This window comes from Rhinopithecus bieti, unplaced genomic scaffold (genome assembly GCF_001698545.2).
Source record: "Rhinopithecus bieti isolate Rb0 unplaced genomic scaffold, ASM169854v2 scaffold_11944, whole genome shotgun sequence".
Classification (NCBI taxonomy): Eukaryota; Metazoa; Chordata; class Mammalia; order Primates; family Cercopithecidae; genus Rhinopithecus; species Rhinopithecus bieti.
Window position 1 is genome coordinate 3,949,932 of NW_016807378.1, and position 25,369 is coordinate 3,975,300.

General features: G+C 48.1%; 1 protein-coding gene across 13 annotated transcripts in view; it reads right to left on the bottom strand.

Moving 5' to 3' along the window:
• The window catches only part of MICAL2 (microtubule associated monooxygenase, calponin and LIM domain containing 2), a 249,879-nt gene that overhangs the window by 133,235 nt on the left and 91,275 nt on the right, over positions 1-25,369 (bottom strand). For all 13 annotated transcript variants that reach the window (XM_017881588.1, XM_017881586.1, XM_017881587.1 and 10 more), the window contains exons 4-15: positions 24,692-24,899; positions 20,650-20,766; positions 19,131-19,232; positions 14,965-15,120; positions 11,747-11,847; positions 7,589-7,846; positions 6,289-6,404; positions 5,303-5,429; positions 4,510-4,600; positions 3,193-3,340; positions 1,674-1,873; positions 1,007-1,113 (exon numbers count right to left, since the gene is read on the bottom strand). In XM_017881588.1, the coding sequence (XP_017737077.1) occupies positions 1,007-1,113; positions 1,674-1,873; positions 3,193-3,340; positions 4,510-4,600; positions 5,303-5,429; positions 6,289-6,404; positions 7,589-7,846; positions 11,747-11,847; positions 14,965-15,120; positions 19,131-19,232; positions 20,650-20,766; positions 24,692-24,899 (1,731 nt within the window). The remainder of the gene's footprint in view (positions 1-1,006; positions 1,114-1,673; positions 1,874-3,192; positions 3,341-4,509; positions 4,601-5,302; positions 5,430-6,288; positions 6,405-7,588; positions 7,847-11,746; positions 11,848-14,964; positions 15,121-19,130; positions 19,233-20,649; positions 20,767-24,691; positions 24,900-25,369) is intronic.

Consider the following 25,369-nt stretch of genomic DNA (forward strand, 5'->3'; position numbering starts at 1 on the left):
ATTGGCCAGGCTGGTCTCAAACTCCTGACCTCAGGTGATCTGCCCGCCTTGGCCTCCCAAAGTGTGGGGATTACAGGCATGAGCCACTACGCCCACAGGCCTCCATTTTTATCTGTAAAGTGGGCACATTAAGCAAGAGAACTGGCATCATGCCTCCCACGGAGATGTTAGCATCCACACGAAACTGTCACTGCTCCTTAGGTATGTGATGCCCAAACTATGTCCCTTGGCACCATGTGAACTCACAGAGGTGCCACAGAATATTTTTAATTTTCTAGGAAAACACTATCATGTCTGTCAGACACCTTGAAAAATGCTCCTATTAAGTTATTTGGTCTTAACTACTTAATAAATGAAACTGTTAGGTATTTCTTTTGGTATAGGGGCACCATGAAAAAAGTTACGGAGACACTAAGGGTGCTATAAGTTGAGAACATTTGGGAACCTCTTTATTAGGCTCTGAGCTCCTCAAAGGCAAGGTCCATGTATTGTTCACTTCCGTATATTTGCTCCCCTCATCAGAAACGAAAACTATAGCCCTAAAGTTGACCTATAGGAGAGCTCAATATATATTTGTTGAATGAATGAATAAATACAAATTAATGGAACAAATGTGTAAATGGAGCATCACCACCATGCACTTCTGCCACTAAACTGATGGCCATCAAGTTCTAAACTGCTCAGCACAGTGAGAAATCATTTCATCCCCATTCCTCAGGAAGCAGAGCTGATCTGATTTACTTCTGAAAGCATTCACCAATATGTCCTATTAGCTCGCTACCATGTCCTTCCTATAACCACTTTGAAGTCATTGAAACTAGCTACACAGTGCCAGGAAGAACTTCCAAAAGCACTCATAACTAATCCAAGTTTTACTAGCGTTTTCCGGGAGCGCCTGATCCATGTAACTTACTAGCCTCAACAGTCTGAGAATGTGACAATCTCCATTCCTCATACCCCATCCATGTGCAATGGGAAATAAAACAAAAACCAGGCCAAAACTTACTCGTGGAGTCCTCTTCCTTGGAAATGTGAGGTTGAGATAGTTATTAGAAATGGATGATTTGGCCAAGCTGAGGTCAGCATTTTCTCCATAGTTTTTGCGCCAAGAATCTGTAGGGAAATAAAAGTGCAACTGTGATTTGGAACCAGGCTCCAGGAAGTATGGCTATAACAAGGAGGTGTTGGCCGGGCGCGGTGGCTCACGCCTATAATCCCAGCACTTTGGGAGGCCGAGATGGATGGATCATGAGGTCAGGAAATCGAGACCATCCTGGCAAACACGGTGAAACCTCATCTCTACTAAAAATACAAAAAAATTAGCTGGGCGTGGTGGTGGGTACCTTTAGTCCCAGCTACTCAGGAGGCTGAGGCAGGAGAATGGCTTGAACCCGGGAGGCGGAGCTTGCAGTGAGCCGAGATTGTGCCATTGCACTCCAGCCTGGGTGACAGAGTTAGACTCCGTCCCCCCAAACTCAAGATGTAAATGACATACAGATCCACTTACATGCACAGGCTGGGTGAGTGGAGTCACCCCTGTTTGGCCTCACAGTCAAGGGGAACACACTGGGCAGTCCCAGAACAGACCATACCAGTGTTAGGAGCAGTTAGACTCAGTGACAAGGACAGAGATGGTCCAAAGGGCCAAGCAAAATCTCTGTCCAGGTGCTTACCCACGGGCCTCAGTGGGGTGCCCCGAAAGAGCTCATAGAACTTGGAGAGGTACATGACCATGCTGAGCTCGTCAGGCTTCTGGGCAGACGCCATCTCTTTGCCCGTGGTCACTGGAGGGATCCCAAACTCTCGCTCTGCCACATCAAATGCGAGCTGGTTGTTCTCCACAGCATCGTCTTCATTCAAAGAGTCAAAGTTGCTAGAGAATCAAAACAAAGTAGAGAAATTCAGGGAGAGGAGGCAGAGGTGCAGCGAGCTGAGCACCTTCAGGTGGTAAGGAGCACTGAGGGTAACACTCTGCCAGGTGTTGGCAGGGTACAGGGGGGGAACAGTGACCCCAGCCCCTGTCCCCAGTTCTCACCCCACCACCCCACTGGTCAGGAAGGGACAAAATCAGACTCGGGCCATGATGACATTATTGCTGTCTGGGCTAAAGCCATCAGAAGATGATTTAAACCTCTTGGGAACATTTATGACCTATTTTACTTTTAAATATATCACCTTTTTTAAATTACAAAAGTAAAATGGGCATCTTGTAAAAAACATCAAATTATATAGCATATAAAGTAAAAAGGGAGACCAGGCACAGTGGCTCATGCCTATAATCCCAGAAGTTTGGGAGGCAGAGGCGGGTGGATCACTTGAGCTCAGTAGTTCGAGACCAGGCTGGCCAACATGGCAAAACCCTGTCTCTGCTAAAAATACAAAAATTAGCTGGGTGTGGTGTAATCCCAGCTACTCGGGAGACTGAGGCAGGAGAATTGCTTGAACCTCGGAGGTGGAGGTTGCCGTGAGCTGAGATTGCATCACTGCACTCCAGCCTAGGCAACAGAGTGAGAGACTCCGTCTCAAAAAAAAAAAAAAAAAAAGGAGAGTCCATCCTCTTAAGGTCACCTCGCTTCCTAAGGTACCAATTGCTAGCCCTTGGGTAGGTTTGCTGTCTGTCTTTTTTGTGATTTGCACCTGGCTGTGAAGTTCTGCTGCTGCTGATTTAAATACAGATGCATCATGCTTTAGCATCACAGTGTTTCCTCAAACATCACCTGATCTCCCCAATGACCCTGCTGCTCTTTCTAATTTGTAGATGAAGAATCTAAAGCTCAGAGAAGGTAAGTGGCTTGCCCAAGGACACACAGCTTATGAATCTGGGTCTCAAACCTAATTCTATAAAACCCTCAAACTAGTCCCTGGAATTAGGTCTGGCCCATACCTATGAGTATGAATGCTCAAATTTCCAAAGAGTGTGGTGATGGGGGTCGGGGGGGAAGGGTAGCGGGGGGTGAGGTGTCAAGAATATCATCACTAAGCCTGAACCAATTTTTATCCTCACATATTAGGAACGCAGATCAAACGCACTGCTGACAGAGTAATCAGTGCAAAGGGAAAAGAATAAATGTTAAGAAAAATCTCAAATCGAAACACAGAAAGAGAAATATTGAACCAAGTAATGAAGATTCTGCATGCAGAACAGCCTTGGCATCCCTTGTCTCCAGGGGCCAGCCTGGGCCCCCGACTCACATGAGCTCAGGCCGGAAGCGGTGGATGATGGCACACAGGGCCAAGCCACTGCGCCAGGATGTGGTCAGGTCGGTGACATTGACATGCTGGTAGCCCTCTGTCTGCTGCTGGCACCAGGTTAGGAGCTTGCTGGGCCGGATATCTGACTCTGCAAGAAGGAGAGCACAGGCAGTGAGGCTCTGCAGGAATCTCACACAGTCTGCCCTGGCGATCCCCTCTCATTGCCACCATGGCTGGGGACCAGGAGGAGCAGCCCCAAGGCAAGGGAGCAGGGCAGGGGGCCATTGGCATGGGTACAGCTCCCTGAGGACTGCTGCTTGGGGGCCTGGTCAAGAGTGTGGCGGGAGGGAAGGGGAAGCATGTTCTCTTCCAGCAGAGTCCCTAAGACCTACTATGTTTAGGCCCTGCCAACAAAATGCTCATCTAGTGGGGAAGACAGTCACAGAGGGGGTGACGATGACACAGTGCTGCAATGGAGGCAGAAACAGGCACTGTGGGAGCACATTAGCAGGTTTGCCTGAGTCTGCTCTGGGAGGGGAATTCTCCAGAGAAAAGTGTAATGGGGAGGTACGTTTGAGCTTGTTCTTTACGAGCATCTAGGAACTTATCAGATGGAAGAAGTCATTCCAAGAAGACAGAAAGGACTGTGCGGTGGCAAAGAATCTAGAAAAACTTGCTATGTTTGTGTAACAGTGAAATGGTTGATTATAGTAAGTGGTTTATTACAGCAGTGGGGCACGTCATGGTGTGTGGAGGGGAAGAAGGAGTACAGCTGAGTTTGCCTAAGGAAGGAGAGGAGGCAAAGTCTGGATAGGCACAGGTAGCCAAAGAGGTCTCTAAGCAGGAGAGCATCCTGAGCAAGCTGAGTGCTGGGAGTTCCTCATTTAACCATCCCATCTCCCTGTGTTGAGTACCGGCCCTGTGTCCAGCGCACTGCTAGGCCCAGGATGACCAGGAAAAGGGTGAAGTGCATTAACCTCATTTCTACTTAAGGGGACAAGGTCCCCATGCTGGAAACAAGAGGAAAACAAGAACAAGTCCCAGTGAAATAATCCCCCAGTTCATGTTTACTGTGCGAAGCTCTCGACACATACTAGCTCCTTTCATCCTCACAGTGATGCTCTGGGCAGGGGTTCTCTTGGTCTTACAGAGGAGGAAACTGGAGTACAAAGAGGAGAGGTGCCTGCCCATGGTCTCACAGATAAAGGGGCAGAGCCAGGCTGGTTGCAGAGCCTGTGTCACCATGGCCACTGAGCAGGTCTCCTCCCCTCAAAGCCCTTCCCAGACACCCACCAGGGTCCCAGGAAGGCCACTTACCCCTCCTGGAGAGGTTGACAGATCTCCTCACTGAGCCCAGTCTCTCGAGAGGGTAGTGCTCCAGCTCCTTGGTGATGTACAAATGCTTCACCTGTGAGCAAGAGAGACAACATGCTTGCCCACCAGTTTTCCCCCAAATCCTAGTCTCAGGGCCCCTAAACTCGACCTACCCCCAATTCAGTGCCTGCCACCATTTTCCTCTATTGCTAGGAGGCATGACCTTCTGCCAGGGAACCCAGGCAACTTGAGTCATAGAGCAATGGGCCTCAATCTCCACCCAGATGCAGGCAAACTAAGTGGGAATGTGTGTAGCTAATTTGTGTGTATGTAATTAGCTAATTTTAAAAATTCACACAATTTTCTGTTCTATTGACCAAAGAGGTTGAGAGTTTGGTGGCTTTAAATCAGTGGAAGAAGAAATGGACCCTAGGACCATGCGTGGTATGCAGAGAGCATGTTTGGCCAAGTAAATTATTTGAGACAGGTAAGATCAGCAATGCATATGCATAGTGACAATATATGTAAATACATGCACATATACGTATATATATATATAATTATATATAATATTATATATATATAAAACTCCTCCGATATGTGTTCTAGTTCTGTCCTGTGGGCTAGAAAGAATGCTAACTCTAGTGGGGAGAAGAACTGGTCCCACCATTAGGCCAGCAGGCCTTGTTGGCCTCAGTCCCAGGAATGGACCAAAATTTAATGTGACCCCTCCCCACCGCCTCTTCCCACTGTTCAGTGCACAGTGATTCAGACAGGGCCCCAGGAATGGACTTGCCTGATGGGGCCTAACACAGTGGGAGTTGAGGTTTGGGTACCGCGTCCCTGGGTCCAACGTGTACTGCTCAAAGTTCTTGTTGATGTTCTCTGGGGTTGTCTGAGGTAACAGCCGATAGAGACTTTCCCTGGAGGGAGGCGGAGTCTGGAGGTCAGGGATCACTTTTGCCACCTCAGGCCTTGTCCCCATCTTCCCCTACTTCCCCCTTCCTCTGGTTGAAGGGCTTCCTGGACATGTTTGTCTAACCCTTCCCTGAAATACCTGACACTACTGGTTCTTGAGATCTGCAAAGTGGGGAGAAGGTCAAAGGAGCTGAGAGGAAAGGGGCACCTGGGTGACAGGAATGTTGGACTCCCCCACCCAAGCAGAGGGGAAGGACGCAGGGCTGGCAGCATGGTGGCCTGTGGTTTTGCCATAACCGTGCTCAGCCACACTGCCTCCTGCGGCCTGCTCCCCACGACCACAGGCTTCCACACCCAAGACTGTCAGAGGCCTGCCTCCGCCTGGCAGCCCTGACCTCCCCCCGTCCACCAGCTGTCACAGCCACGTGGCCAGCAGCAGGGGTCTGGGAGGAAGCCCAGGATCTCAGCAGTGGGAGAGGCCTGGAAAGCCAGAGAATCCAACCCCCATCCAGGACAGGGGACTCAGTACTGCCCTGGAAGATTCCCTTAAATAAACCTCTCTGGCTCTTGGGTGAATGAGCAATGCTGGGGAGTGCCAGCTGCAGGGCCAACCCAGATGAAGATTTCTCTTTGTCATCTATGGCCCAAGGTCTTGGCCCCCAGAGCAAGTCACTGTAAGAGTCAGATCATGATGGAGAAAGCATCCTGGGGATGCTGATGATCAGATCAGACCACACATGGGAAGGCAGAATGGAGGAGGCAGAGGCTCCAGGTATATCCAGCAGTCACCTGAGGGGTGATCTTGCCCCCTTTCCTGCCTGAGTGGCTCTGCCCCCCGTTAGCAGCCCTGCTGTCAAAGCTCACCTTTCAGCCAGCAGCTCCAGTGGAGGGGTGCCCTGGTTCCAGTTCTTCACCATCCATGCCGTGTCAAAGGCTGCCAGGAAGCCGCGGGCACAGCCTGTACCCATGGGCCAAAATGGCTGCAAAAGAAAATGTGCAAAATTCCAGTTGATTCTGATGACTCCCAGTCTATGATCTCATTGTACCCAGCACACACTGATTGCCAGGCCTGTGCAGGGCGCTGGAGGGACAGAGAGGTGACAGGGCAGGGATGCTGCTACCTGTGAGAATTCACCACAAGGTCAAATAACTGTAGCTGAAAGTCAAACGTAAAGGGTGCTATGATGCAGTCATCGCAAAACTGCTTTAGGACTCAGAAAAGGCGAGACAAATTCCCACCCTGGGAGAGGGAGATGGAAATCAGAATAAGCTTCTTAAGAGTTGCATTAAGCTGATTTTAACAAATGGATGGGATTCTGATCCTGATCTACTTGGGAATGGTGTGGGCTAAGGCATGGTGGTTGGAAAATGCTGGTGCCTGATGGAAGAACAGCCATCTGTTCTGGGTGTAACATGGAGCATGCGAGGAAAGTAGGGAGAAACCAAGCTCGGAAAGCAGTCTGGGCCAGCAGCAGGATGGGTACTGAGGGCTCAACCAAGGATCTTAGGTTCGAGTCCATGCACAATGGTGCCCAAGGACTAAGTCAACCAAGCTAAGTGTTGACTAATCTGCTCCATGAGCACCCAAAGCATGGTTTGGAATTTGACTCTTAACTTGGAATAAATACATAATCAGTGCTTACGCTAAAGAGAAAACTTTCTCCTTTCTAAAAACATTCATTTAATCTAAGGGTCTTTGCACCCTTGCAGATTTTCTGGAAGAATTTTCAGCTGGGGAGCTGTGAATGGAAAAGAGACTTTGGGGCCCATATGCCTGTCCTGTACCCTGTGTGATCTCAAAGGCCACAAAGGGCCACCCACATGAGGAAGAAGTCTTGGCCCAGCTAAGGGTCCACACACTCTGAGAAGGATGGCCCACGTGGCCCAGACCAGGGCTGCCTGATTTTGTACTTCATCAAAGAAGTCAGTGCAAAAGAGCCAGGAGATAGAAGAGAAGGCTCTCCTAACTACACTGAGTCCAAACAGGCTCCTCTGAATGCAGCAACAGGTCAGGCTCTGAGGCCGGAACAGGCTTGGCAGAGTCCTGCCGACTGGCTGAGAGCCTGTCCTCTCCCCACTGCACAACAGCAGATACTGCCTGCCAGAATACAAATGTGGGATCTGTCTCGTAGAGAAACGTGGTGGCTCTGAGCGCAGGCGGTACCTCAAGCAAGCTGTCACCCACGAGGGCCACGAGCAGCTGGTGCGCCTGCCGCTCCCGCACCAGGGCCGCGTTCTCTGAGGCATACATGCAGGTAAAGTCAAACATGGCCACGTCAGGCTGCCCATAGTGGTTCATGGCAAAGTCTAAGGATGGCAGCTGGTAGTTGGTGGCAAAGTCTGCAGCTTCCCGGGCATAGGATAGCAGGTTGTCTTGGTTCACGTTCTCCGCACACAGCAGCATCTCTGTGTCGATGTAGTCCTGGGGAAGATGAAAACACAGTGAGGCAACCTCCCCCTCTAAAGGGCTAGCCTTCATACCCACCTCTTGGCAAAAGGACTTGGAATGGGTCTATACAGTGAAGCTAGTCAGAAAAGACATACAAAAACCAGGGCCAAGGGAATAAAGAGGAAATAAATCAGCCAGCTGTGAGGGTTAACACAGTTGTGATTAAGCATCGAATTGGGCTTTGAGCTTCCTGGCATCCAAGGCAAAAGGGAAATGTGATATGCCACAGAGGTTTCCTTATCACAAAGAAGGAAGCATAGAAATTCCTCAGGGGAGGCAATTTTTCCCTGGCATTAAATTCTAAAAGGTCTGTCTCACATAGGAATTTCAACAGGGTGTGTTGAGAGCTGGAATGAACAGTGCACTTGATAATGGTCTTGGAGCAAACAACGAGCACATTTCATAGGGCTGGTTCTCATGAGAACTTTCAGTACAATTAAGAGACAAAGGAGCCATCAGAAAGTGTGATTTTATAGTAAATTCAGCTAAGTTACTGTGATCCAAATATGCCATGTTTAGTGGTCAAACAAGACCAGAAGAAGAAAATGGGTAAGCTCTCCCACTTTCCGAAATCAGTGGCCCCTTCACTTGATGGACTGAGGGCTCCTCAGAGCTTAGCTTTTTTTTTTTTTTTTTTTTGAGACAGAGTTTCACTTTTGTCTCCCAGGCTAGAGTGCAATGGCGTGATCTCGGCTCACTGCAACCTCCATCTCCCAGGTTCAAGCGATTCTCCTGCCTCAGCCTCCCCAGTAGCTTGCTTTTGGTGCTAATTGTTATGCGTCTCTCATGGGAAGTGCAGAACCCTGAGCTGCAAGGACTGGAATATCCATCCTGGAGGGACACTGGCAGTGAATCACAGGATGTCAGGATTGAAGAGAGCCGACAAGCTTAGTGTATCCCCAGAGTCCAAGCTGCTCACCGTGTGGCTAAAGAAACTAAAAGACCACCTTTCTCAAAGGTGACACAAAAAGTACAGACACCTGGAATGTGAGGGGACCAGTGTGTAACATGAACACGGCTTCTGGGTCAGTGAGAGCAACAGGTCAAAGTCCACCTCTGCTGTTTACCAACTAAATCTGGGCCAGTTATTTAACTTGTCAGAGTCTCTGCTCTCTCATCTGTAAAAAGGGACTATCAAAACCTACTTCACAGAGCCATGTGAAAAGATGGAATGAGTGTACACATGAAATCCCTAGCCCCATGTGGGAAGTGACTGACGAATAGGAATTCCTGTACCCTGTAATTCATGCTGGCTCCATATATGGCTTACGATGAAGTATATCCTGGACCCAGCCAAGGCACCCTCAATCACAAAGGTCTTGACAGTCACAGAGTACTGCGTCTACAGCCAGACTGACCACTGCCTCAATTTTCTGAGTAGCCATGATTTCAAATAGCCTGTTCTGGAAACTCATATTTACCCATCCAAACCAAACCCCCCAAATTGCAGCCAGCACTGGTCCAAGAGTTCCTCGTCAGGCCCCAGTGTCCAGGATGGAATTCCTGTTATTTGATTTCTTTTCTGATCCCTGTTTCTGTGGCCACATGATCACTTCTCTCTCCGTAGACATGGAGGTGAGATGGGGGAAGACAGAAGGGAGAGGTCTCAAACACCCCCCCTCAAAACATGCCCCAAGCATCCCTAAGATGGAGTGGGTGACATTACACAATGAAGACAGTGCCCGGCGTGGACGCCTCATGCAGAAGAGTGGGGACCCAGTAAAGGGAAGACACTGGGCTAGAGCTGGCTGGAAGCCTAGTGGCCTAGGGCTGCTGTGGGGTCTCTTAGCGGCTGGAGGGTCCCAGATGAGTGGGGGGATGGAAGAAAGAGCAATACCATAGGGAGCAGATGAGGAAAAGGACAGGAGGACAGAATCCCAGCCCACACATGTATGAGCCAGCAGAGGCAGGGGCCCAGGGAGGTTGTGGGATGGGACATCCTCCTTGTGGGGAAGAGAAAGATGGACATAGCTGAGAGCCCAGAGGCACGGCTGCTTGAAGAGAAACTTTGCTCTTCCATCGGTAGCCATGGAAAGAAGCCCAGAGATCAGCTGGAATCAGTGGGGAAGCAGGAAAATCTCTTGTCCAGAGGTCAGTCATTCATTCAACAAACATGTACTCAGCACCTTCTGTGTGGCTATAGGAAGATGCGGATCCATGTAGGGAGAAGAAAACAGAAAACCTGCCATGCCTCCAGGGAGCAAGAGAAGAATGTAAATTTAAACGGCCCAGGGAAGATGGGTCGGGAACTCGGCTGGACACCTGGAGGCTCAGGCTATAGCTCTTGTTCCAGTCAGGTGTCCAGCCTGTGGCCTCCAATTTCTTTCCCATCTTGTACCTTAGGCTCCTCAGCACCAGCCTCAGGAGCTGCTCTCAGGGGCCTCTGAAAGAGAGGCCTTGATGAAGACAAGCATGGGCCTGGAGGGGCTTTGACAACTGCCAGGGAAGCAAGTTGCCATAAGCAACAGGTTGCTGCCTGGGCAAACACCCTGGGATGACCTGAGGGTGACCTTTAGCATCGCAGGAGGCCAGGGTGCTCTGCAAAACACAAAACCCATCAAGCTTTGCCTGCCTGTCTAGCCCCTCCTCTGCAAAGGTGCCCACTACCCCTACACCCCTGCACCCCCCAGTTTCAGACGAAGGCGGCAACTTCAGGAGGCAGCTTCTGTGAGGCAGAGGGAAGAAGGGGACGCCGCCACTCCCAGACTGACAGCCAGCAGTGGAACACTGCGGAAGCCCATCACCCACCCATCTGCTGGCGTGCTCAGCCCACTTCACCAAGCCCACATTCACAGCCTCCGTCCACAACTCAGGCTCTCAGCAAAGACCTGAGCTGAAGTGGAGAAGGCCTACAGGGCGGCTGGGTTACTAATACCACCCAGCCGGCTGCCCACACACGCAGGAGAGAAGATGGGTGCATTCTTCTCTGACAAGCAGTGATAAATGGCCACCATGCTGCCTGGGCTCCAGGCAGACACCCAGACAGCAGGCTGACCTTGGGCTGCATGATCCTTATCTTGAGGTGGCAGCAGCAGTAGTGACAGTGGCAGCAACAACAGGGGCTCTGGAAGGGTTGAACACCTGACTGAAGAAGCTTCCAGTCAGGGGCCACTACTCCATGTTTCTTCCTTCCAACCCTGCTCTGTGTTTAAGCATGAAGTCACAAAGCCACGAGGCAGAGGCCAGGAAGCCAGCAGGACAAAAAAGCCAGTGTGCAAACAAGGCTGAGAAGTTACAGAGGCAATCTACAAACCCACCCTCTGCCAGGCACTGTGCCAGGTTCTCTGTATATATCTCCTCTTTGCTCCTTCCAAGAACCCTTTCAGGCAGAAACTATCATTCCTATTTTGTAGATAACACTGAGGTTCAGGAAGGATAAATAGTTTGCCCACAGTCTGGAGTCGGTACGTGGCAGTGTCAAGATGCAGATTGAGTCTTCTTTGACTGCATGAATAATGAAATTCCCCCACACGGTGACAAGGGTCCACAGCGTGAAATTCACAAGTCAAAGGATGCCTATGTCTCATTACGACAAGGAGCCCCCATCTGCCTCCAAATGACATGTGACCTCCCAGAGAAGAGGCAAGGCTGAATGAGACTTGAGAAGGAAAAGACTCAGTCAATCCACATTAACACCTGGTAAAGGTCTCACAACAGCACACGCCCATGTGCAGAAAATTCTCTGTGCATATTGGCGTGGGCTGCTTTATCCACCACTCATGTAACACCAAGAGAAAGAAGGGTGTGAGCAGGTGGCACCTTCCCCACTCCTCCCCTCGCTCAGTTTCTGGCAGGACCACATCTACTTTCACACCTGCCGAAGTCACCAGCCTAGGTCACAAAGTCGGGAAATTGCAGCCAAGAGGTACGTACGTTAATGATGACACCTTTGTCGAGCAGGCTCTGCTTCTTGGCTGTCATGACAAAATAGTGGGTGCAGTCCTTGTAGTAAACAATGTTCTCAAGATCTATGCCTGAAAAGAGAAGCATTCACAAGCTCAGCGTTACTTCCTCGGCACCAACTGTGTGCCAGGAACTGTACTTTGCCTCATTATTGGTCTCGTTATTTATCTGCAGAATATTCATGTTAGCCCAGTTTTTAAGGCATACAAGGCTGGCAAAGATAAAACAGAGTGTTAGAATCTACCCAAGTCAAAGCAGCTAGCTTCTATAGTTCCATAGAGGCATTATTCTTGTTAAAACTCACAATGTCTGCAGGGGTTGTGGGCCAGCATTTATAAGTTAGAGGCAGGTAATTGTGCAGAAAAGCCAAGTGCCGGACATGGCCACAGAAGCTCAGCAATGACACGGCTGGGATTTGAACCCCAGGCCATCTAGCTCCAAGTCCTGTCCACTGTGCCCTCCATGCGCCCATGGCTGCATAGAGCTGTGGGAATTCTCCAATGACCATGCCAAGGAATATTTCTACCATTTCCCTGCTTGGATGTGAAAACCCAAGGGCAGTGGTAGGAACAACTCAGGTTAGAAGGCTGGGCTGTATCTTTTTGCACTTTCCACCAATCACAAGACACTTTACACACTAAGTTCCTACATTTAAAACCATGCTGTGCAATGAGAGCTTAGCTGCATGGTTCTCAAAGGGAGGTCCCTGGCCAACAGCATCAGCATCACCTGAGGACATACTAGCAATGCAAATTATCGGGGCCCTTCTCCAGACTCACTGAATCAGAAACCCTGGGGATAGGGCCAGCACGCTGTGCTTTAACAAGCTCTAGGTGATGCCAATTCATACTCAAGTGTGAGGCTAACTGGCTTATTTGAAGGGAGATAAAGGAGCAGCCACATGGCGACATAGCATTTACACAAGGCGTGCTGGGTAACTCTAGGAACACCTTTATTACGGTTAAATAGGAAACAGGCATCAATGCAGAGGGCCCCCAGGAGAATCAGGAAGGTCACAATTGTCACTGTCTGAGGGCATTGTTGTGAAACAATGGCCGAAGGTGACAACCACAGCAAAGTTTAAAGGAAGTTCACTGAAACGTGGAAAAACACACTCAATGTCCTGCTCTCATTTATATTGAGTGGCTTAAATATTTACTTTCTTGGGTTTTAGGGGAAGGGAGGGTTGGAGGATTCTCAAATCATTCAAAAAGACACCATATGCTGGCAGGAAATATTCAAGTTTTTAATGAAATAATGCAATGGAGGTGAAACTCCGAGGGTCATGCAGTGGCACATACCCTCGTGGCCAGTGAGAGGTACAATCTCGCTCAACAACTAATGCCATTCCTAGAAAATGATCTTAAATAATTTAACAGAAGCAGTGTTATCTGTAACAGTAAATAACTGGAAGGCCTAAATCAGAGGTCAGCAAGTTTGTGTGTGTGTGTGTGTGTGTGACAGACCAGCTAGGAAATATTTCTGGCCTGTGGGCCCTATGGTCTCTTTCATGACCTCTCATGGTGGAAGCAGCCATCAACAGTCATGTAAAGAAATGTGTGGCTGGGTGACAATCAGCTTTTATTTATGGATGCTGAAATTTGAATTTTAAATAATCTTTATGTATCATAAAGTATTTTTTTGATTGTTTTCTTCAGCCTATATATATAACCATTCTTAGCTCGAAAGCAGTATAGAACCATGTGGCCAGCCATAGTTTGCTAATCCTTGGTTTCAATGCTTAGGCAGTGATAGTACATCAATTTGATGAGATATTCCACAGCCCCTAAAAGTGACCACCAGGAGGATGATGTTTGGAATGTGACGCTGAATGAGAAAAGCTGAATAGTGTGGACACCGTGATTTCAGCTGCAGTCATGTAACAAGCAAGCATGCCAGTGGAAAATTACAGAAAAGGAGTAGGTGAGTCTGAAGACTATTCCCATGCGAGGTGGTCAGATTGCGGATGATTTATTTTCTGTATAAAGATTTTATTTAACATTGTTGTTCCATTGCTTTTCAAGGAGAAATATGTGGGTTTTTTTTGTTTTTGGTTTTTGAGACAGTCTCACTCTGTCAACCAGGGTGGAGTGCAGTGGTGCGATTTCGGCTCACTGCAACCTCCGCCTCCCGGATTCAAGTGATTTTCCTGCCTCAGCCTCCTGGGTATGCTGGGACTACAGGCATGTGCCACCACGCCCCGCTAATTTTTTGTATTTGTAGTAGAGATGAGGTTTCACCATGTTAGCCAGGATGGTCCCGATCTCCTGGCCTCATGATCCGCCTGGCTTGGCCTCCCAAAGTGCTGGGATTACAGGCATGAGCCACCGCGCCCGGCCGAAATAAATGTTTTTAATCAGCTTAAGAAAGGAAAAACATCTGGAATTTACTTAATTGGAGACAGGCAACTCATCCCCCTTTCCCCTCACCCTGTTTTTCTCTGCTGTCCCTATTACCACCTGATGAGTCACTGCTTTATTTGTGTTTTGACTGTCTATTCTCATAGAACATAAGCCCAGGAGGGAGGGATTGTGTTTTGCTCACTGCTCGTTCTCAAGCCCTAGAACAGCATCTGGCACATAGTAGGCATTCAATAAGTATTAGTTGAGTGAATGAATCAATACCTCCTATCCTTTAGGCCCATGGCCGGATGACAACTGGTGCCAGTACAGGTTATGTTCCTGGGCATACCTGGATGTTCCTCCTGGGGAAGGGCAGCTGCTGCATTGCACAAAAGCACCTGGGAATCTTCAGGAACCATCCATAGGTGACTGGCTCCCTCCTCAGCATTCCCTAAATATCCTGCTGACCTCAGGTGCAGTGCTGGCCACCTGCCTTAGAATGGTTTATACAGATATCCCTTACTGGACAGGGAGCCACTGTGGGAGGGATCGTGTCAACTTCCAGTTTGTACCCCACAATACTGAGAATTGACACGTAATGAGCACTCAGCAAATGTCCACTATCTCCTTTCATGTACAGCATCTAGAACATTCCCTCAAGAATCTCTCTTGTCCCAGAAGGAATCCTGTCTGTATCCACTGTCCTAGGGAAAATCGTTGCTTCCACTGTATCAGAGTGAGTCCCTCCAGGCCCAAGAGCCCAGAAAGCCAGCATACGCCTCTGCACACCTTAGAAACTGCAAACTTTAGACCTTGGCCTGGTTGGGAGAAAGGTGAAGGTCCCACCTGTTTCTTCTTTAAGGTCCTGAAAAAATTTCTGATTGAAGATGAAAGCCACGCCGCTAATCTCTTCCACCTTGGCCTCTGCTGTGCTGTTTCTGTTTATGAAGTTGGCGGTGATGGCAATTGCCAGCTTCCCACGGAATTCTTTTCTTCTGAACCCTGCATGAGGAGAAAGGAAAAACTGGGTCTATCTTCTGGATTTGGTGTGAAAACTGAACACGATTATTGGGAGAGCTGCTCCCAGATGCCTCCCAGGCCGGAGAAACCAGGATTCTGGATCTCTAGAGGACAGGAGCGGGCAGAAATGCTGAGGTTTGCTCCCAAGGCCTTTAAAAGTCCGTGAGATTTTGTCCTTTTCTAAAACCTATAGGACCTGGTTAGGCTTCAACAAACAGAAGGCCAAAGGGATCCTTCCCAACCCTTTTAAGGATGTGTCAGGCATTGTTGCTACATACACTCATGAGAGACCCACACACACTTTGAATTTATAGAATTAAAACTACTCTGTTAGCATTTCTCATGGTGCCACCACCCCTGGCCCCCTTGAAAAGTAGATTACGTTGAATTCCTGCAGGACAGGGATTTTAACAAAGTTTCTTTGTATCTCCATTTTTTGGGGCTGTATTATGTCCCTCTCCAACACACACACACAAATTCATGTGTTGAAGTCCTACCCCAGTACCTCAGTATGTGACTCTATTGGAAACAGCATCATTACAGGTGTAATTAGCTAAGATGAGGTCATACTGGAGTAGAGTGGGACCCAGCTTACTCCAGTATGACTGGTGTCTTTGAAAAGAGGAAAATAGTGCAACAGTTCCCAGTAGCTGGCACTTAGTACATCTGCAATGCATATATAAATGAATAGATGGCATTCTAGCTCTCATTCATTTTTTGTTTTGTTTTGCTTTGCTTTTCAGACAGGGTCTCACTCTGTTGCCCAGGCTGGAGAGCAGTGGTGCCAATCATGGCTCACTGCAGCCTCGACCTCCCAGGGTCAAGCGATCCTCTCACCTCAGCTGGCAAGTAGCTGGGACAATAGGCATGTGTCACCATGACTGGCTTATTATTTTTTAACTGTTTGTGGAAACAGGGTTTCATCATGTTGCCCAGCCTTAGTGCTCTAATTCTTGTTTTCAATGATTTACATTAAAATTGCTCTTGAATGGCAGTGCTATGGAGGATCATAGCAGCTGGTGCAGGGTAAATGCACTGGACAGCAATAACTGAAGCATACCTTTAGAATGACCCTGTATGGCTGATGCACCTGAATGTGTGTTCTGAGCTGGGGAATCCAGGAGTGGCCAACCCCAAAACTTGTTCCTTCTCTATGAGGGACATTTGAGCTCCTGGCCCATCCTGTGGAACACGGACCATACAGGGGGATCCAGGCCCTGAGTTCTGGGTTGGATGAAGGTTGCCAGGTGGAGGTTAAGAGGAGGGTGTTAAGTGAAAATGCTGTATAAACTGCCTGCTGTTTACAAGCAGTTGTGGTTTTCCTGCCCACGCTGCCACCCTGGGCTGTGAGGTTGTGCTGTCCAGCCCGCCGCCATTGGACCATTTCTGTAGGGAAGCTGGGTCACCTGTCCAGCCCACCGCCACTGGACTCTCTCCCTTGTGAATCCCTAATAAAACCCCATGTCTATTTTGCTGGCTCTTGGTCTCTTCTTCGGTGTCTTGAACTTGGTACTTTCCCTATTGAGGTTAATAGGGGTTCGACATAACAGATGGTCACTTTTCAACACTGTATCTCCCTCCTAGTCCCCCATCTTGCTGTCATCTGACCTTTCCTGAGTGCCCCTGCCCCAGGCATGCTGTGTACTTGGTGTAACACCAGGTGCCTGTCACACAGGTGCAGACCTCCAGATACAACCTTTCCTTAGCCACCTGTGGGAATGCCCCGCACATCTGCTCACCATGTACTCCAGCCTCACGTTGATTCTCAACTATCTGTCAAAAATCCCTTTTAGTGACAACCTTGAGTTTCTCTTTCTTTCTTTCCTTCCTCCTTCCTTCCTTCCTTCCTTCCTTCCTTCCTTCCTTCCTTCCTTCCTCCTTTCCTTTCCTTTCCTTCCTTCCTTCTTTCTTTCTTTCTGTTTTTTTTTTTTTGAGATGGGGTCTTGCTCTGTTGCCCAGGCTGGAGTGCAGTGGTGTGATCTTGGCTCACTGCAACCTCTGCTCCAGGGTTCAAGCGATTCTCCTGCCTCAGCCTCTCGAGTAGCTGGGACTACAGGTGTGTGCCACCACACCTAATTTTTTGTATTTCTAGTAGAGACAGGGTTTCACTGTGTTAGCCAGGATGGTCTTGATCTCCTGACCTTGTGATCCACCCCGCCTCGCCTCCCAAAGTGCTGTGATTATAGCGTGAGCCCACCGTGCCGGGCTAATTTTTTTGTACTTTAGTAGAGACAGGGCTTTCACCGTGGTTAGCAGGATGGCTCTTGATCTCCTAGACCTTGTGATCACCCGGCCTCAGCGGGGCTCCCCAAGGCTGGATTATAGGCGTGAGCCACCGTGCCCTGGCCCTAATTTTTTGTATTTTAGTAGAAGACAGGTTTCACCGCTGTTTAGCCAGGATGTTTGATCTCTGACCTCATGATCCAACCTCAGCCTCCCAAAGTGCTGGGATTACAGGCGTGAGCCACTGCGCCTGGCCAACAACCTTGGGTTTCTATTCAATAGCCCTCCTTTAAGTTGTCTTTCATTAGACCTTTGTCAAAAGGGTCAGAAATGGCTATTATTCTCATCTAGCATTTCTTAGCTGGGGGTGATTTTGTTCCCAGAAGCCACTTGACGATGTGTGGAGACATATTTGGTTGTCGCACCTGGGAGTGCTACCAGTGTCTGGGGGACCAGAGGCCAGGGATGCTGCTAAACACCCTGCAATGCACAGGGCAGTCTCTGTGACGAAGAATGGTGTGGTCCCAAATGTCTGCAGTATTAATACTGAGAAGCCCTGCTCTAGTTTACCTATTTGGCCCTGAGTGGCTCAAATGGCTCCATCACTTTCCACCCTTCTTTCCATGTTCATGAAATGCCCAACTATACTCAAGCTGACAATGGGTCCTGGATTCTCAAATATTCTAACTTACACTGTTATCAAATGTGCAAATTCCAACAGTACTACATCCAAGTTGGCAGCTTGCCAACTTTCTCTGTCAGGTATTGATGACCAATGGTTGGGGAGGTGGACATGGAAGGTGAAAGGGGGATAGTAAACAGCCCCGGATATGTGGCAGATGGGAAGGTCCTGGGCCAGGAGGCCCATAAATCCTGAGTTTTCTAAGATCAGCCCTGTTCCAGGGAGCATGTCCTATCCTCAGAGTGATGTGTCCTCTCAGTCAGGCGTCTGCAGCCTGTGGCTCTTGAGGTGGCAGGCTCAAAAAGCAGAACTGCCCTAATCTAAGAGATGCCATCTGGGGCCACATTGTTTACAACCCGTGGTCTCAATTTAGCATGGTTAGTATCAATGAGTACAGCCTGTGGGTGGATCAGTCTTGGCGTTAGGGTGGAGGGGGTGGAAGCATTTCCTGGCAATGGGGTTTCTCTCATACCTGACTGGATCTTACCCCAAGAAAGACACTATGCTTCAGCTTTAGAACTCAGAGAAGTGTGGCCTTTGTACCTTGACAGTTTGGCAAGACATACCTGCCTGCCCAGCAGTGGGTGTACTTAAAAGTTACAAAAAGAAGTGAGTTCCTCCTTCAAGTATAAATATTACATTTGAAAGTAAGCAAATACCATTAAGAGTATTATAAAAATGCTTATCTTAGCTGAAGTAAGTATGAAAGTGCTTGGCACCACGGCTCACCCTCCAGGAGGTGCTCAATAAGGGATGTTCATTTTCTCCCCCATGGCACTTTATCTTTATGAAGCATTTTCACACACTACTCCTTTCCCAGCCCGCATAACAACACTTTGAAAGGGTTCTGTGATCCACATCTTACAGGTGAGAAAACCGAGGTTCAGACGGAATGAGATGGCTGTCCCCTGAACTGCCCACCCCACAGGTGGATGGGCTTTTCTACCTCAAGAGGGACAGGACAGTCTGCCCTCCTATCAAGACCTCCATCCAGCTCTGGCATCTGCATCTTGCCCACTTTCTCCAACTCTTCCCCAATGTACCCTCTCCCATTCCCATTCCCCATTCCCACAAGAAGAGTCTTCACCTTCCAGGGTGTTCCTGCGGCCATCGGCACCAATGATGACGTCAAACTCAAACTCCGACAGAGAATGGTCTGCAGGGAGAAATTCTGCCCGCCAGCCAATTTCTACCAGGACAGAGAAATGACATGAGTTGGCAGACAGAGGTAAGAAGACAGTGATTATACCCCCCGTGTGGTGGCTGTGAGAAATGGACAGTGCAGCCAGTTCTATGCATCCCAGAGAGAGCCTCCAGGGGAAAGGCTAGAGCAGTCCAGATTCACTCTCTAATCTGGTGTCCTCTGACCTGAGTGTCAGTTCAATCCAGGATGAAGTAAACCAGCAACACCAACTCCATGCCTGGTTTTGCTGGCCTCCACTAGGAGTCTATCCTCAATGCTCCATAAACTACTCTCATTTGCACCTTATTTTTCTCAGCAGAGTCCACCATCTTCTCTTCACATTCTCCCACATTCTTCAGTGACTCTCATTGCTAAACAGACCCAAAAGGATGTGTAGGGTGTAAGGAAACCAGTTTTAATTTCTATTGCATGCTCAAAATGTTCTGTTGTACAGTACACTGTCTTTTATTTTTTAAAAAATTCAGGTGAAGCCTGGATAATTAAGATTTAATGTCCACTAGAGGTCTGGAAAAGGTTAAGATTACAGTCTCTGAATGCCAAATAGTGAATGCTGTCCTGCTCCAAAAGATAACTAAAGCCTCCCCTAAATTTTCAAATAATCCAGGCAGAGAACAGGATAAAACAGAAATGTACCCTAAGCAGGGAACTACAAGGTTTCTGACACTAAGCTGGTCCCAAACTCAAAGCCCTTCCCAGGCAGTAGATGATTTTAATAATAAGTAAGATGCAGAGGCATCCGGAATAAACTCTCTGACAATGGTGTGTGTAAGGGATAAGAATTTAAACAAATATGCTAAAAGGAAAAAAGAGAAACATTAAGATATGCCTATATGGGTGAATATCATAGTTTATAAATGATACCTCAATATGGTTAAGAGTATTATATATAAAATAACATCTTGAACCTTATTTCACAGTTGCTCTAGAAGCTTCACTTCACTGGATTTTAAAATGTGCCATGGGTATAACAAGTACAGCCACATATCTATGTGTGAAACACACACACAGCTTGAAGAACACGTGAATGAACCTTACCAAACAACCAAATCTATGTCTTCTGTCCTACTTATTGATTAGATTTCCTTTGCCAAAGTAGCATCCCCTTGGGACAGGGTAACCAAATTATAGGTTTAATGGCTTAATCATAAATCCCCTTGGAACCAAAGAGCAAACCTAAAGTCATAGCAATGGTAAAAAAACAAAAAAAAAAAAACAAAAAAAACAGAAAACAAACAAACAAAAAACAGTAAAATACTCTTCAGTGGCGTTATGCCAACCAGCTCTCAATAAGAATAACTCTTATAGAAACACCCTCTGGAAGCAGCAAATAGGATTTCTATTTTGTAGTATCTGCTTTCTAGGCAGAAAAGAACTTTTTTCTAGGCAGAACATTATACTGTACTTTGATTTTCTTGATCTTCAGGAGGCTCTAGAACCTTCACGAACTCCACGTTCACATGGATTTCAACTCCTAGCATCAGGGCCACCTTGAACAGGATGAGCTGTAGTTGGCGAATACCTGTCAGGCAGGAAGGAGACAGGAACTGTCACAGCAATGCCTGAACACCACCTATATGCAGAATGCTATGTAATCACTGCTGCTCAGTGACCTTTGAGCACAGCAATATACCAACAATGATCATTACTGAGCCGGATTATGCACCAAGAGCTCTATGTTTTCTCGTCTGACTCTTACAGCGGCCCTTTGGAATCATTATTCTCGTTCTGTAGATGAGAAACTGAGGCTTAACAAGGTTAAGTGACTTGCTCAAGGAGACACAGAGCAAAGCTAGAACGTGAACCCATGTCGGTCCAATTTCTAGACCCTGTTCTAGCTGCTAGACGATGCTGTAACAAGAGAGACTCTGTCTTTCCAGCCTCCTTCCCCAGCTGGGCTCTAGGTTTGATGAAGTGAAGATGGAAAGAGGAGTAGGCAAAGACAGAGTAAAGGATCTCAGTGAAGTACTTGATCAGTGACTCATTATATGGGGCCTATGCCTCAGCTCTTAGACATCCAGTGGTGAGGAGTGGGTAGGAAATTCTCCCCACAAAGCTGGGTCATGGTTCCCCATCTCTTACCCACATTTCAAAACTCCCGCAGTGAGTGGAATCTAATTTCTCTGTTTTGTCTCCTGCCATTCAGCACAAATGGGTATGCCTCCAAATACTTTTCTGCAGAGAGAAGTTTTAAACTTTCTTTTTTTTTTTTTTTTTTTGTTTTTTGAGATGGAGTCTCGCTCTGTTGCCCAGGCTGGAGTGCAGTGGTGCAGTCTCGGCTCACTGCAAGCTCCGCCTCCCGGGTTCACGCCATTCTCCTGATTCAGCCTCCTGAGTAGCTGGGACCACAGGCGCTCGCCACCATGTCCAGCTAATTTTTTGTATTTTTAGTAGAGACAGGGTTTCACCATGTTAGCCAGGATGGTCTCGATCTCCTGACCTTGTGATCTGCCTGCCTCGGCTTCCCAAATTGCTGGGATTACAGGCGTGAGCCACCACACCCAACCAGAAGTTTAAAACTTTCTGTGGGCCCTTCTGTATTTGGTGGGCTTGACTCATTTAGCATTTATTGAGCATCTATACTGTGCCAGGTGCCATGCTAGGCACAGGAGATACAGAAAACGCCTTCTAATGGAGGGAACATAGGTAAACAGAATGGGGCAAGACATGGTGGTTGGGGGAGGGTGGTGGTGGTAGAACAGGGCCTTAGTTGGGGTCCTGAAAGCCAAGAGAGGAGGGACTAAGAATATCAAATCCCATAGAGAGATGAAGGACTGTGAAGGTGACAAGAGGCCAGTGAACTTGGGGGTTTGGGAGCTTTTGTAGACCCTGGTGAAAATCTCTTTAGCACAGTGGTGGGGAACACAGCAGACTGCAAGGTTAGGAGGTTTGAATGGAAAGTATAGACCAAGTCTATGCCCTTCTTTCTAGAATAAATACCTTATAGCAAGGAAAGGTGGTGGGGCAACAATAGGGCTGGAGGTCTGGCATGAGGGGAGGAGCAAGAAGACTCAGTGATGGGGCAGGTGGAAAGGAAGGAAGGAAGCCAGAGGGACTGGAACTGGAAAGGAGGTGCCAGCTGTGACTTGGCATGACACATGAGGAAGGAATGGGTGCTGGGGCAGCAGCGGAGAGAAGTGGGCCTAGACCAGGAGCACTGGAGGGAGGCCATCTGCTAGGAATGAGGTCACTGTGCTGGAGGTTTGGAATGGCCACAATGGGAAGTGGAGGAGGATGTTAACACAGACATGGAGAACTGCTGAGCAGTGCTGAGTATGATGATGCAGCTGGGGCTAGAGATGTGGCTGGGGTGATCCAAAGCCAATCAGCTTAAAAAGCCGAATCCACCTCTTGCCATGAACCACCCTACCAGGGGAGGCCTGGCCTCTCCTTATAGTTATGAGGTTCCTACTCAGTCTGGTTCCAGCACACAGTAGGTGCTCAATAAATTCTCCTTGCCTCCTTTCTCACAAGTACTGGAGCTACCCTTGACAATGATCATTCTGACTGTCTCCATGTTATTTCTAGAGTCCTACCAGCACTACGGCATGCTGCAGTATTTCCAAGGACTAGGGGTTCAATTAAAGCCCTGTTAATGAGGGCAGAGAAGGGCTCCTGGCCAGGAAGCCAGCCCAAACAGTCCAGGGTCCCACAAGGCATCCTGGTACCTGGCTCTGCCCCCCAAGAGAACTTGATGAGAAAGCGGTGCTCAATACAGTGGTTCTAAATTGGTAACCGGCATACATTCTTCCACGGGTGGGAGAGCACATCTTGAAAGCTGACACTGCAGCTCTCTGAGTAAATCCAAATTTCCACTAGAATCCTGGAATTTTCTCATCTCAAAGTGGGAATAAATTCTGGGGCCACAGCTGGTAAATTCTCCTGTGTCTGAATAAATTATACCCTACGTGACTGATAATTCTCTCCAGTTGTTCCCGCCCAAGCCTCATTCCTTTTTCCCATCAATTCTTGTCCTCATAAGAACATGGCTCTCAGGGCCCTCCTCCCAACCACCTCTACAGAGAAATATTGGTTGGGAGAAAGCAGCTTTTAATTCTGAAGTCTGGGGACCATGGCTGCTTCTTGCTCACTGTACAGCATGGGATGCAAAGCGTTTTCCTGAGCACTTACTACGTGCTAGGCACAGTGCTAAGCACATTACAAACTTGACCTCATTTAATCTTCTCAGCAATTCTAGGAGATAGAAATTAATCACACTTTACAGGAGATAAAATTGAGGCCTGAAGAGTGTAAGGGATTTTCCCCAAGTCACATAGAAATGGAAGAGACATATTTTGGACCCAAATCTGTTCAAACTCTTGAGCTTTCCCCCTAGTGTTAACCTCCCTTTCATGGGTCACTATTGCTATAAAATCATCCCTGAGTATATGCTGGAGATTGGTTCCAGAACCCCTGAGTATACCAAAATCCATGCATACTTAAGTCCTACAGCTGGCCCTGTGGAATTCAAGTATACAAAAAGTCGGCTTTCTATATAGGTGGGTTTTACCTCCTGCAGGTGTTTGGTTGAAAAAAACTGAGGTATAAGTGGACCCTTGCAGTTCAAACCAGTGTTGGTCAAGGGTCAGCTGCATAGAAAACAGCTAAAGACCTCCCCGCTGCAAAGCTGCAAGAAGGGAGTCTGCCTTTCCCAAAACCTGTCTGCACATACCTAGTCCTGAGAGCTCCAGGCTTGAGGAATATCAGAGCAGAAGGGCCCCAGCACTCATCTCTCCCTATATGAGCATTCAGGGATGCCTAGGACCTGAAGTCCACATTCTCTATTTTCCTTCCTATTCTGGCTGAAGTCCCACCATGATGTTCTCTCTCTCTTTTTAAAGCTCGGATTTTTAAAACTTTGGTATGGGATCCATCAGGAAACAAGGATCCAATTGTTTCTTTCCTCTGCTCTGAAACCTGCCATGGCTCCCCAGCAACACCAGCACAATATCCAAACTCCTTTGTATGAAGGGTCTTGACTATCTGGCCCATTAATGGTTTTGTGTGGCCCCTTCCTCCAAATTCCTTTAACAAGTGTAACTAACCCTATTAAAGCACATTACCACCAACAAAATCTCAATGAGCTCTGTCAGGGTACAGACTATGCTATTTACCTCTGCCTCTGTTTCTCTGTTTCACTCATTCATCCAACAGATGTTTATCAAGCATCCGCTATGAGTCAAGCATTCTTTCACGTCCTGGAGATAGTCTGGTGATTAAGGCATACTGCAGTCCCTGACCTCATGGTGCTTACAGTCCACTGGGGGATAACCCAGGGCCCAGAACAAGGCACAAAGCAGGCCTTTTACTAGACATCTGTTAGTCCGATATATGGTGCCCCCAGGGACTAAGATGGAACCAGCTGGGGACTCCTACACATGCAGAGATATGTCTCACCCAGGGTCAGTCCCCTCCCTTCATGGGATATCACTATAGACTCCACTCACTGATATGGTCGATGGAGCCAGCACAGAACTTCCCATAGAACTTCTTGGCTCCCAGGCCCCGAAGGTCGTGGATGGTGAAAGGCCAGAGGTGTAGCACATTGTTCCGGGAGAAAGTGTCCCTCTTCTCCACCACGACCACTTTGGCTCCCAGGTAGGCAAGTTCAATGGCAGTGCGCAAGCCACAGGGTCCTCCCCCAACGATGAGACACTGCAGAGGTGAGAGAGGAGAGAGAGTCTTGGTAACCTCTAGCATCACAGACATGAACCCCCAGTCAGCAGGGAAACTGAGGCACAAACCCCACTCTTCCTGAACCAACCAGCAAGTGCAAGCTGTGTACCTGTTAGGGCCTGTCATTCATCCACCCAATGTACCTTACCTGTGTGCTTACCACGTACCAGCCACTGCGCCAAGCCCTGTGAGGAGTGCAGAGGTAAAGGGACTTGGCAAGGAGGCACAGTAAGATGCACATGCAGTTCAGAGTCAAAGTGAACTGGGGTTAAGTCCCAGCTCCAGTATTTGACCACTTAGTTTCCTTATCTGTGTGGGTCTACTAATCTGCTCATAAGGTTATTGTAAATAAGATCACTTTTAAAAAGCATATGGTACATCTTTGTGGTCTTGAATTAAGTAATAGTGTCTTAGATATAACAGGAAAAGCACAAACAACTAAAGAAAAA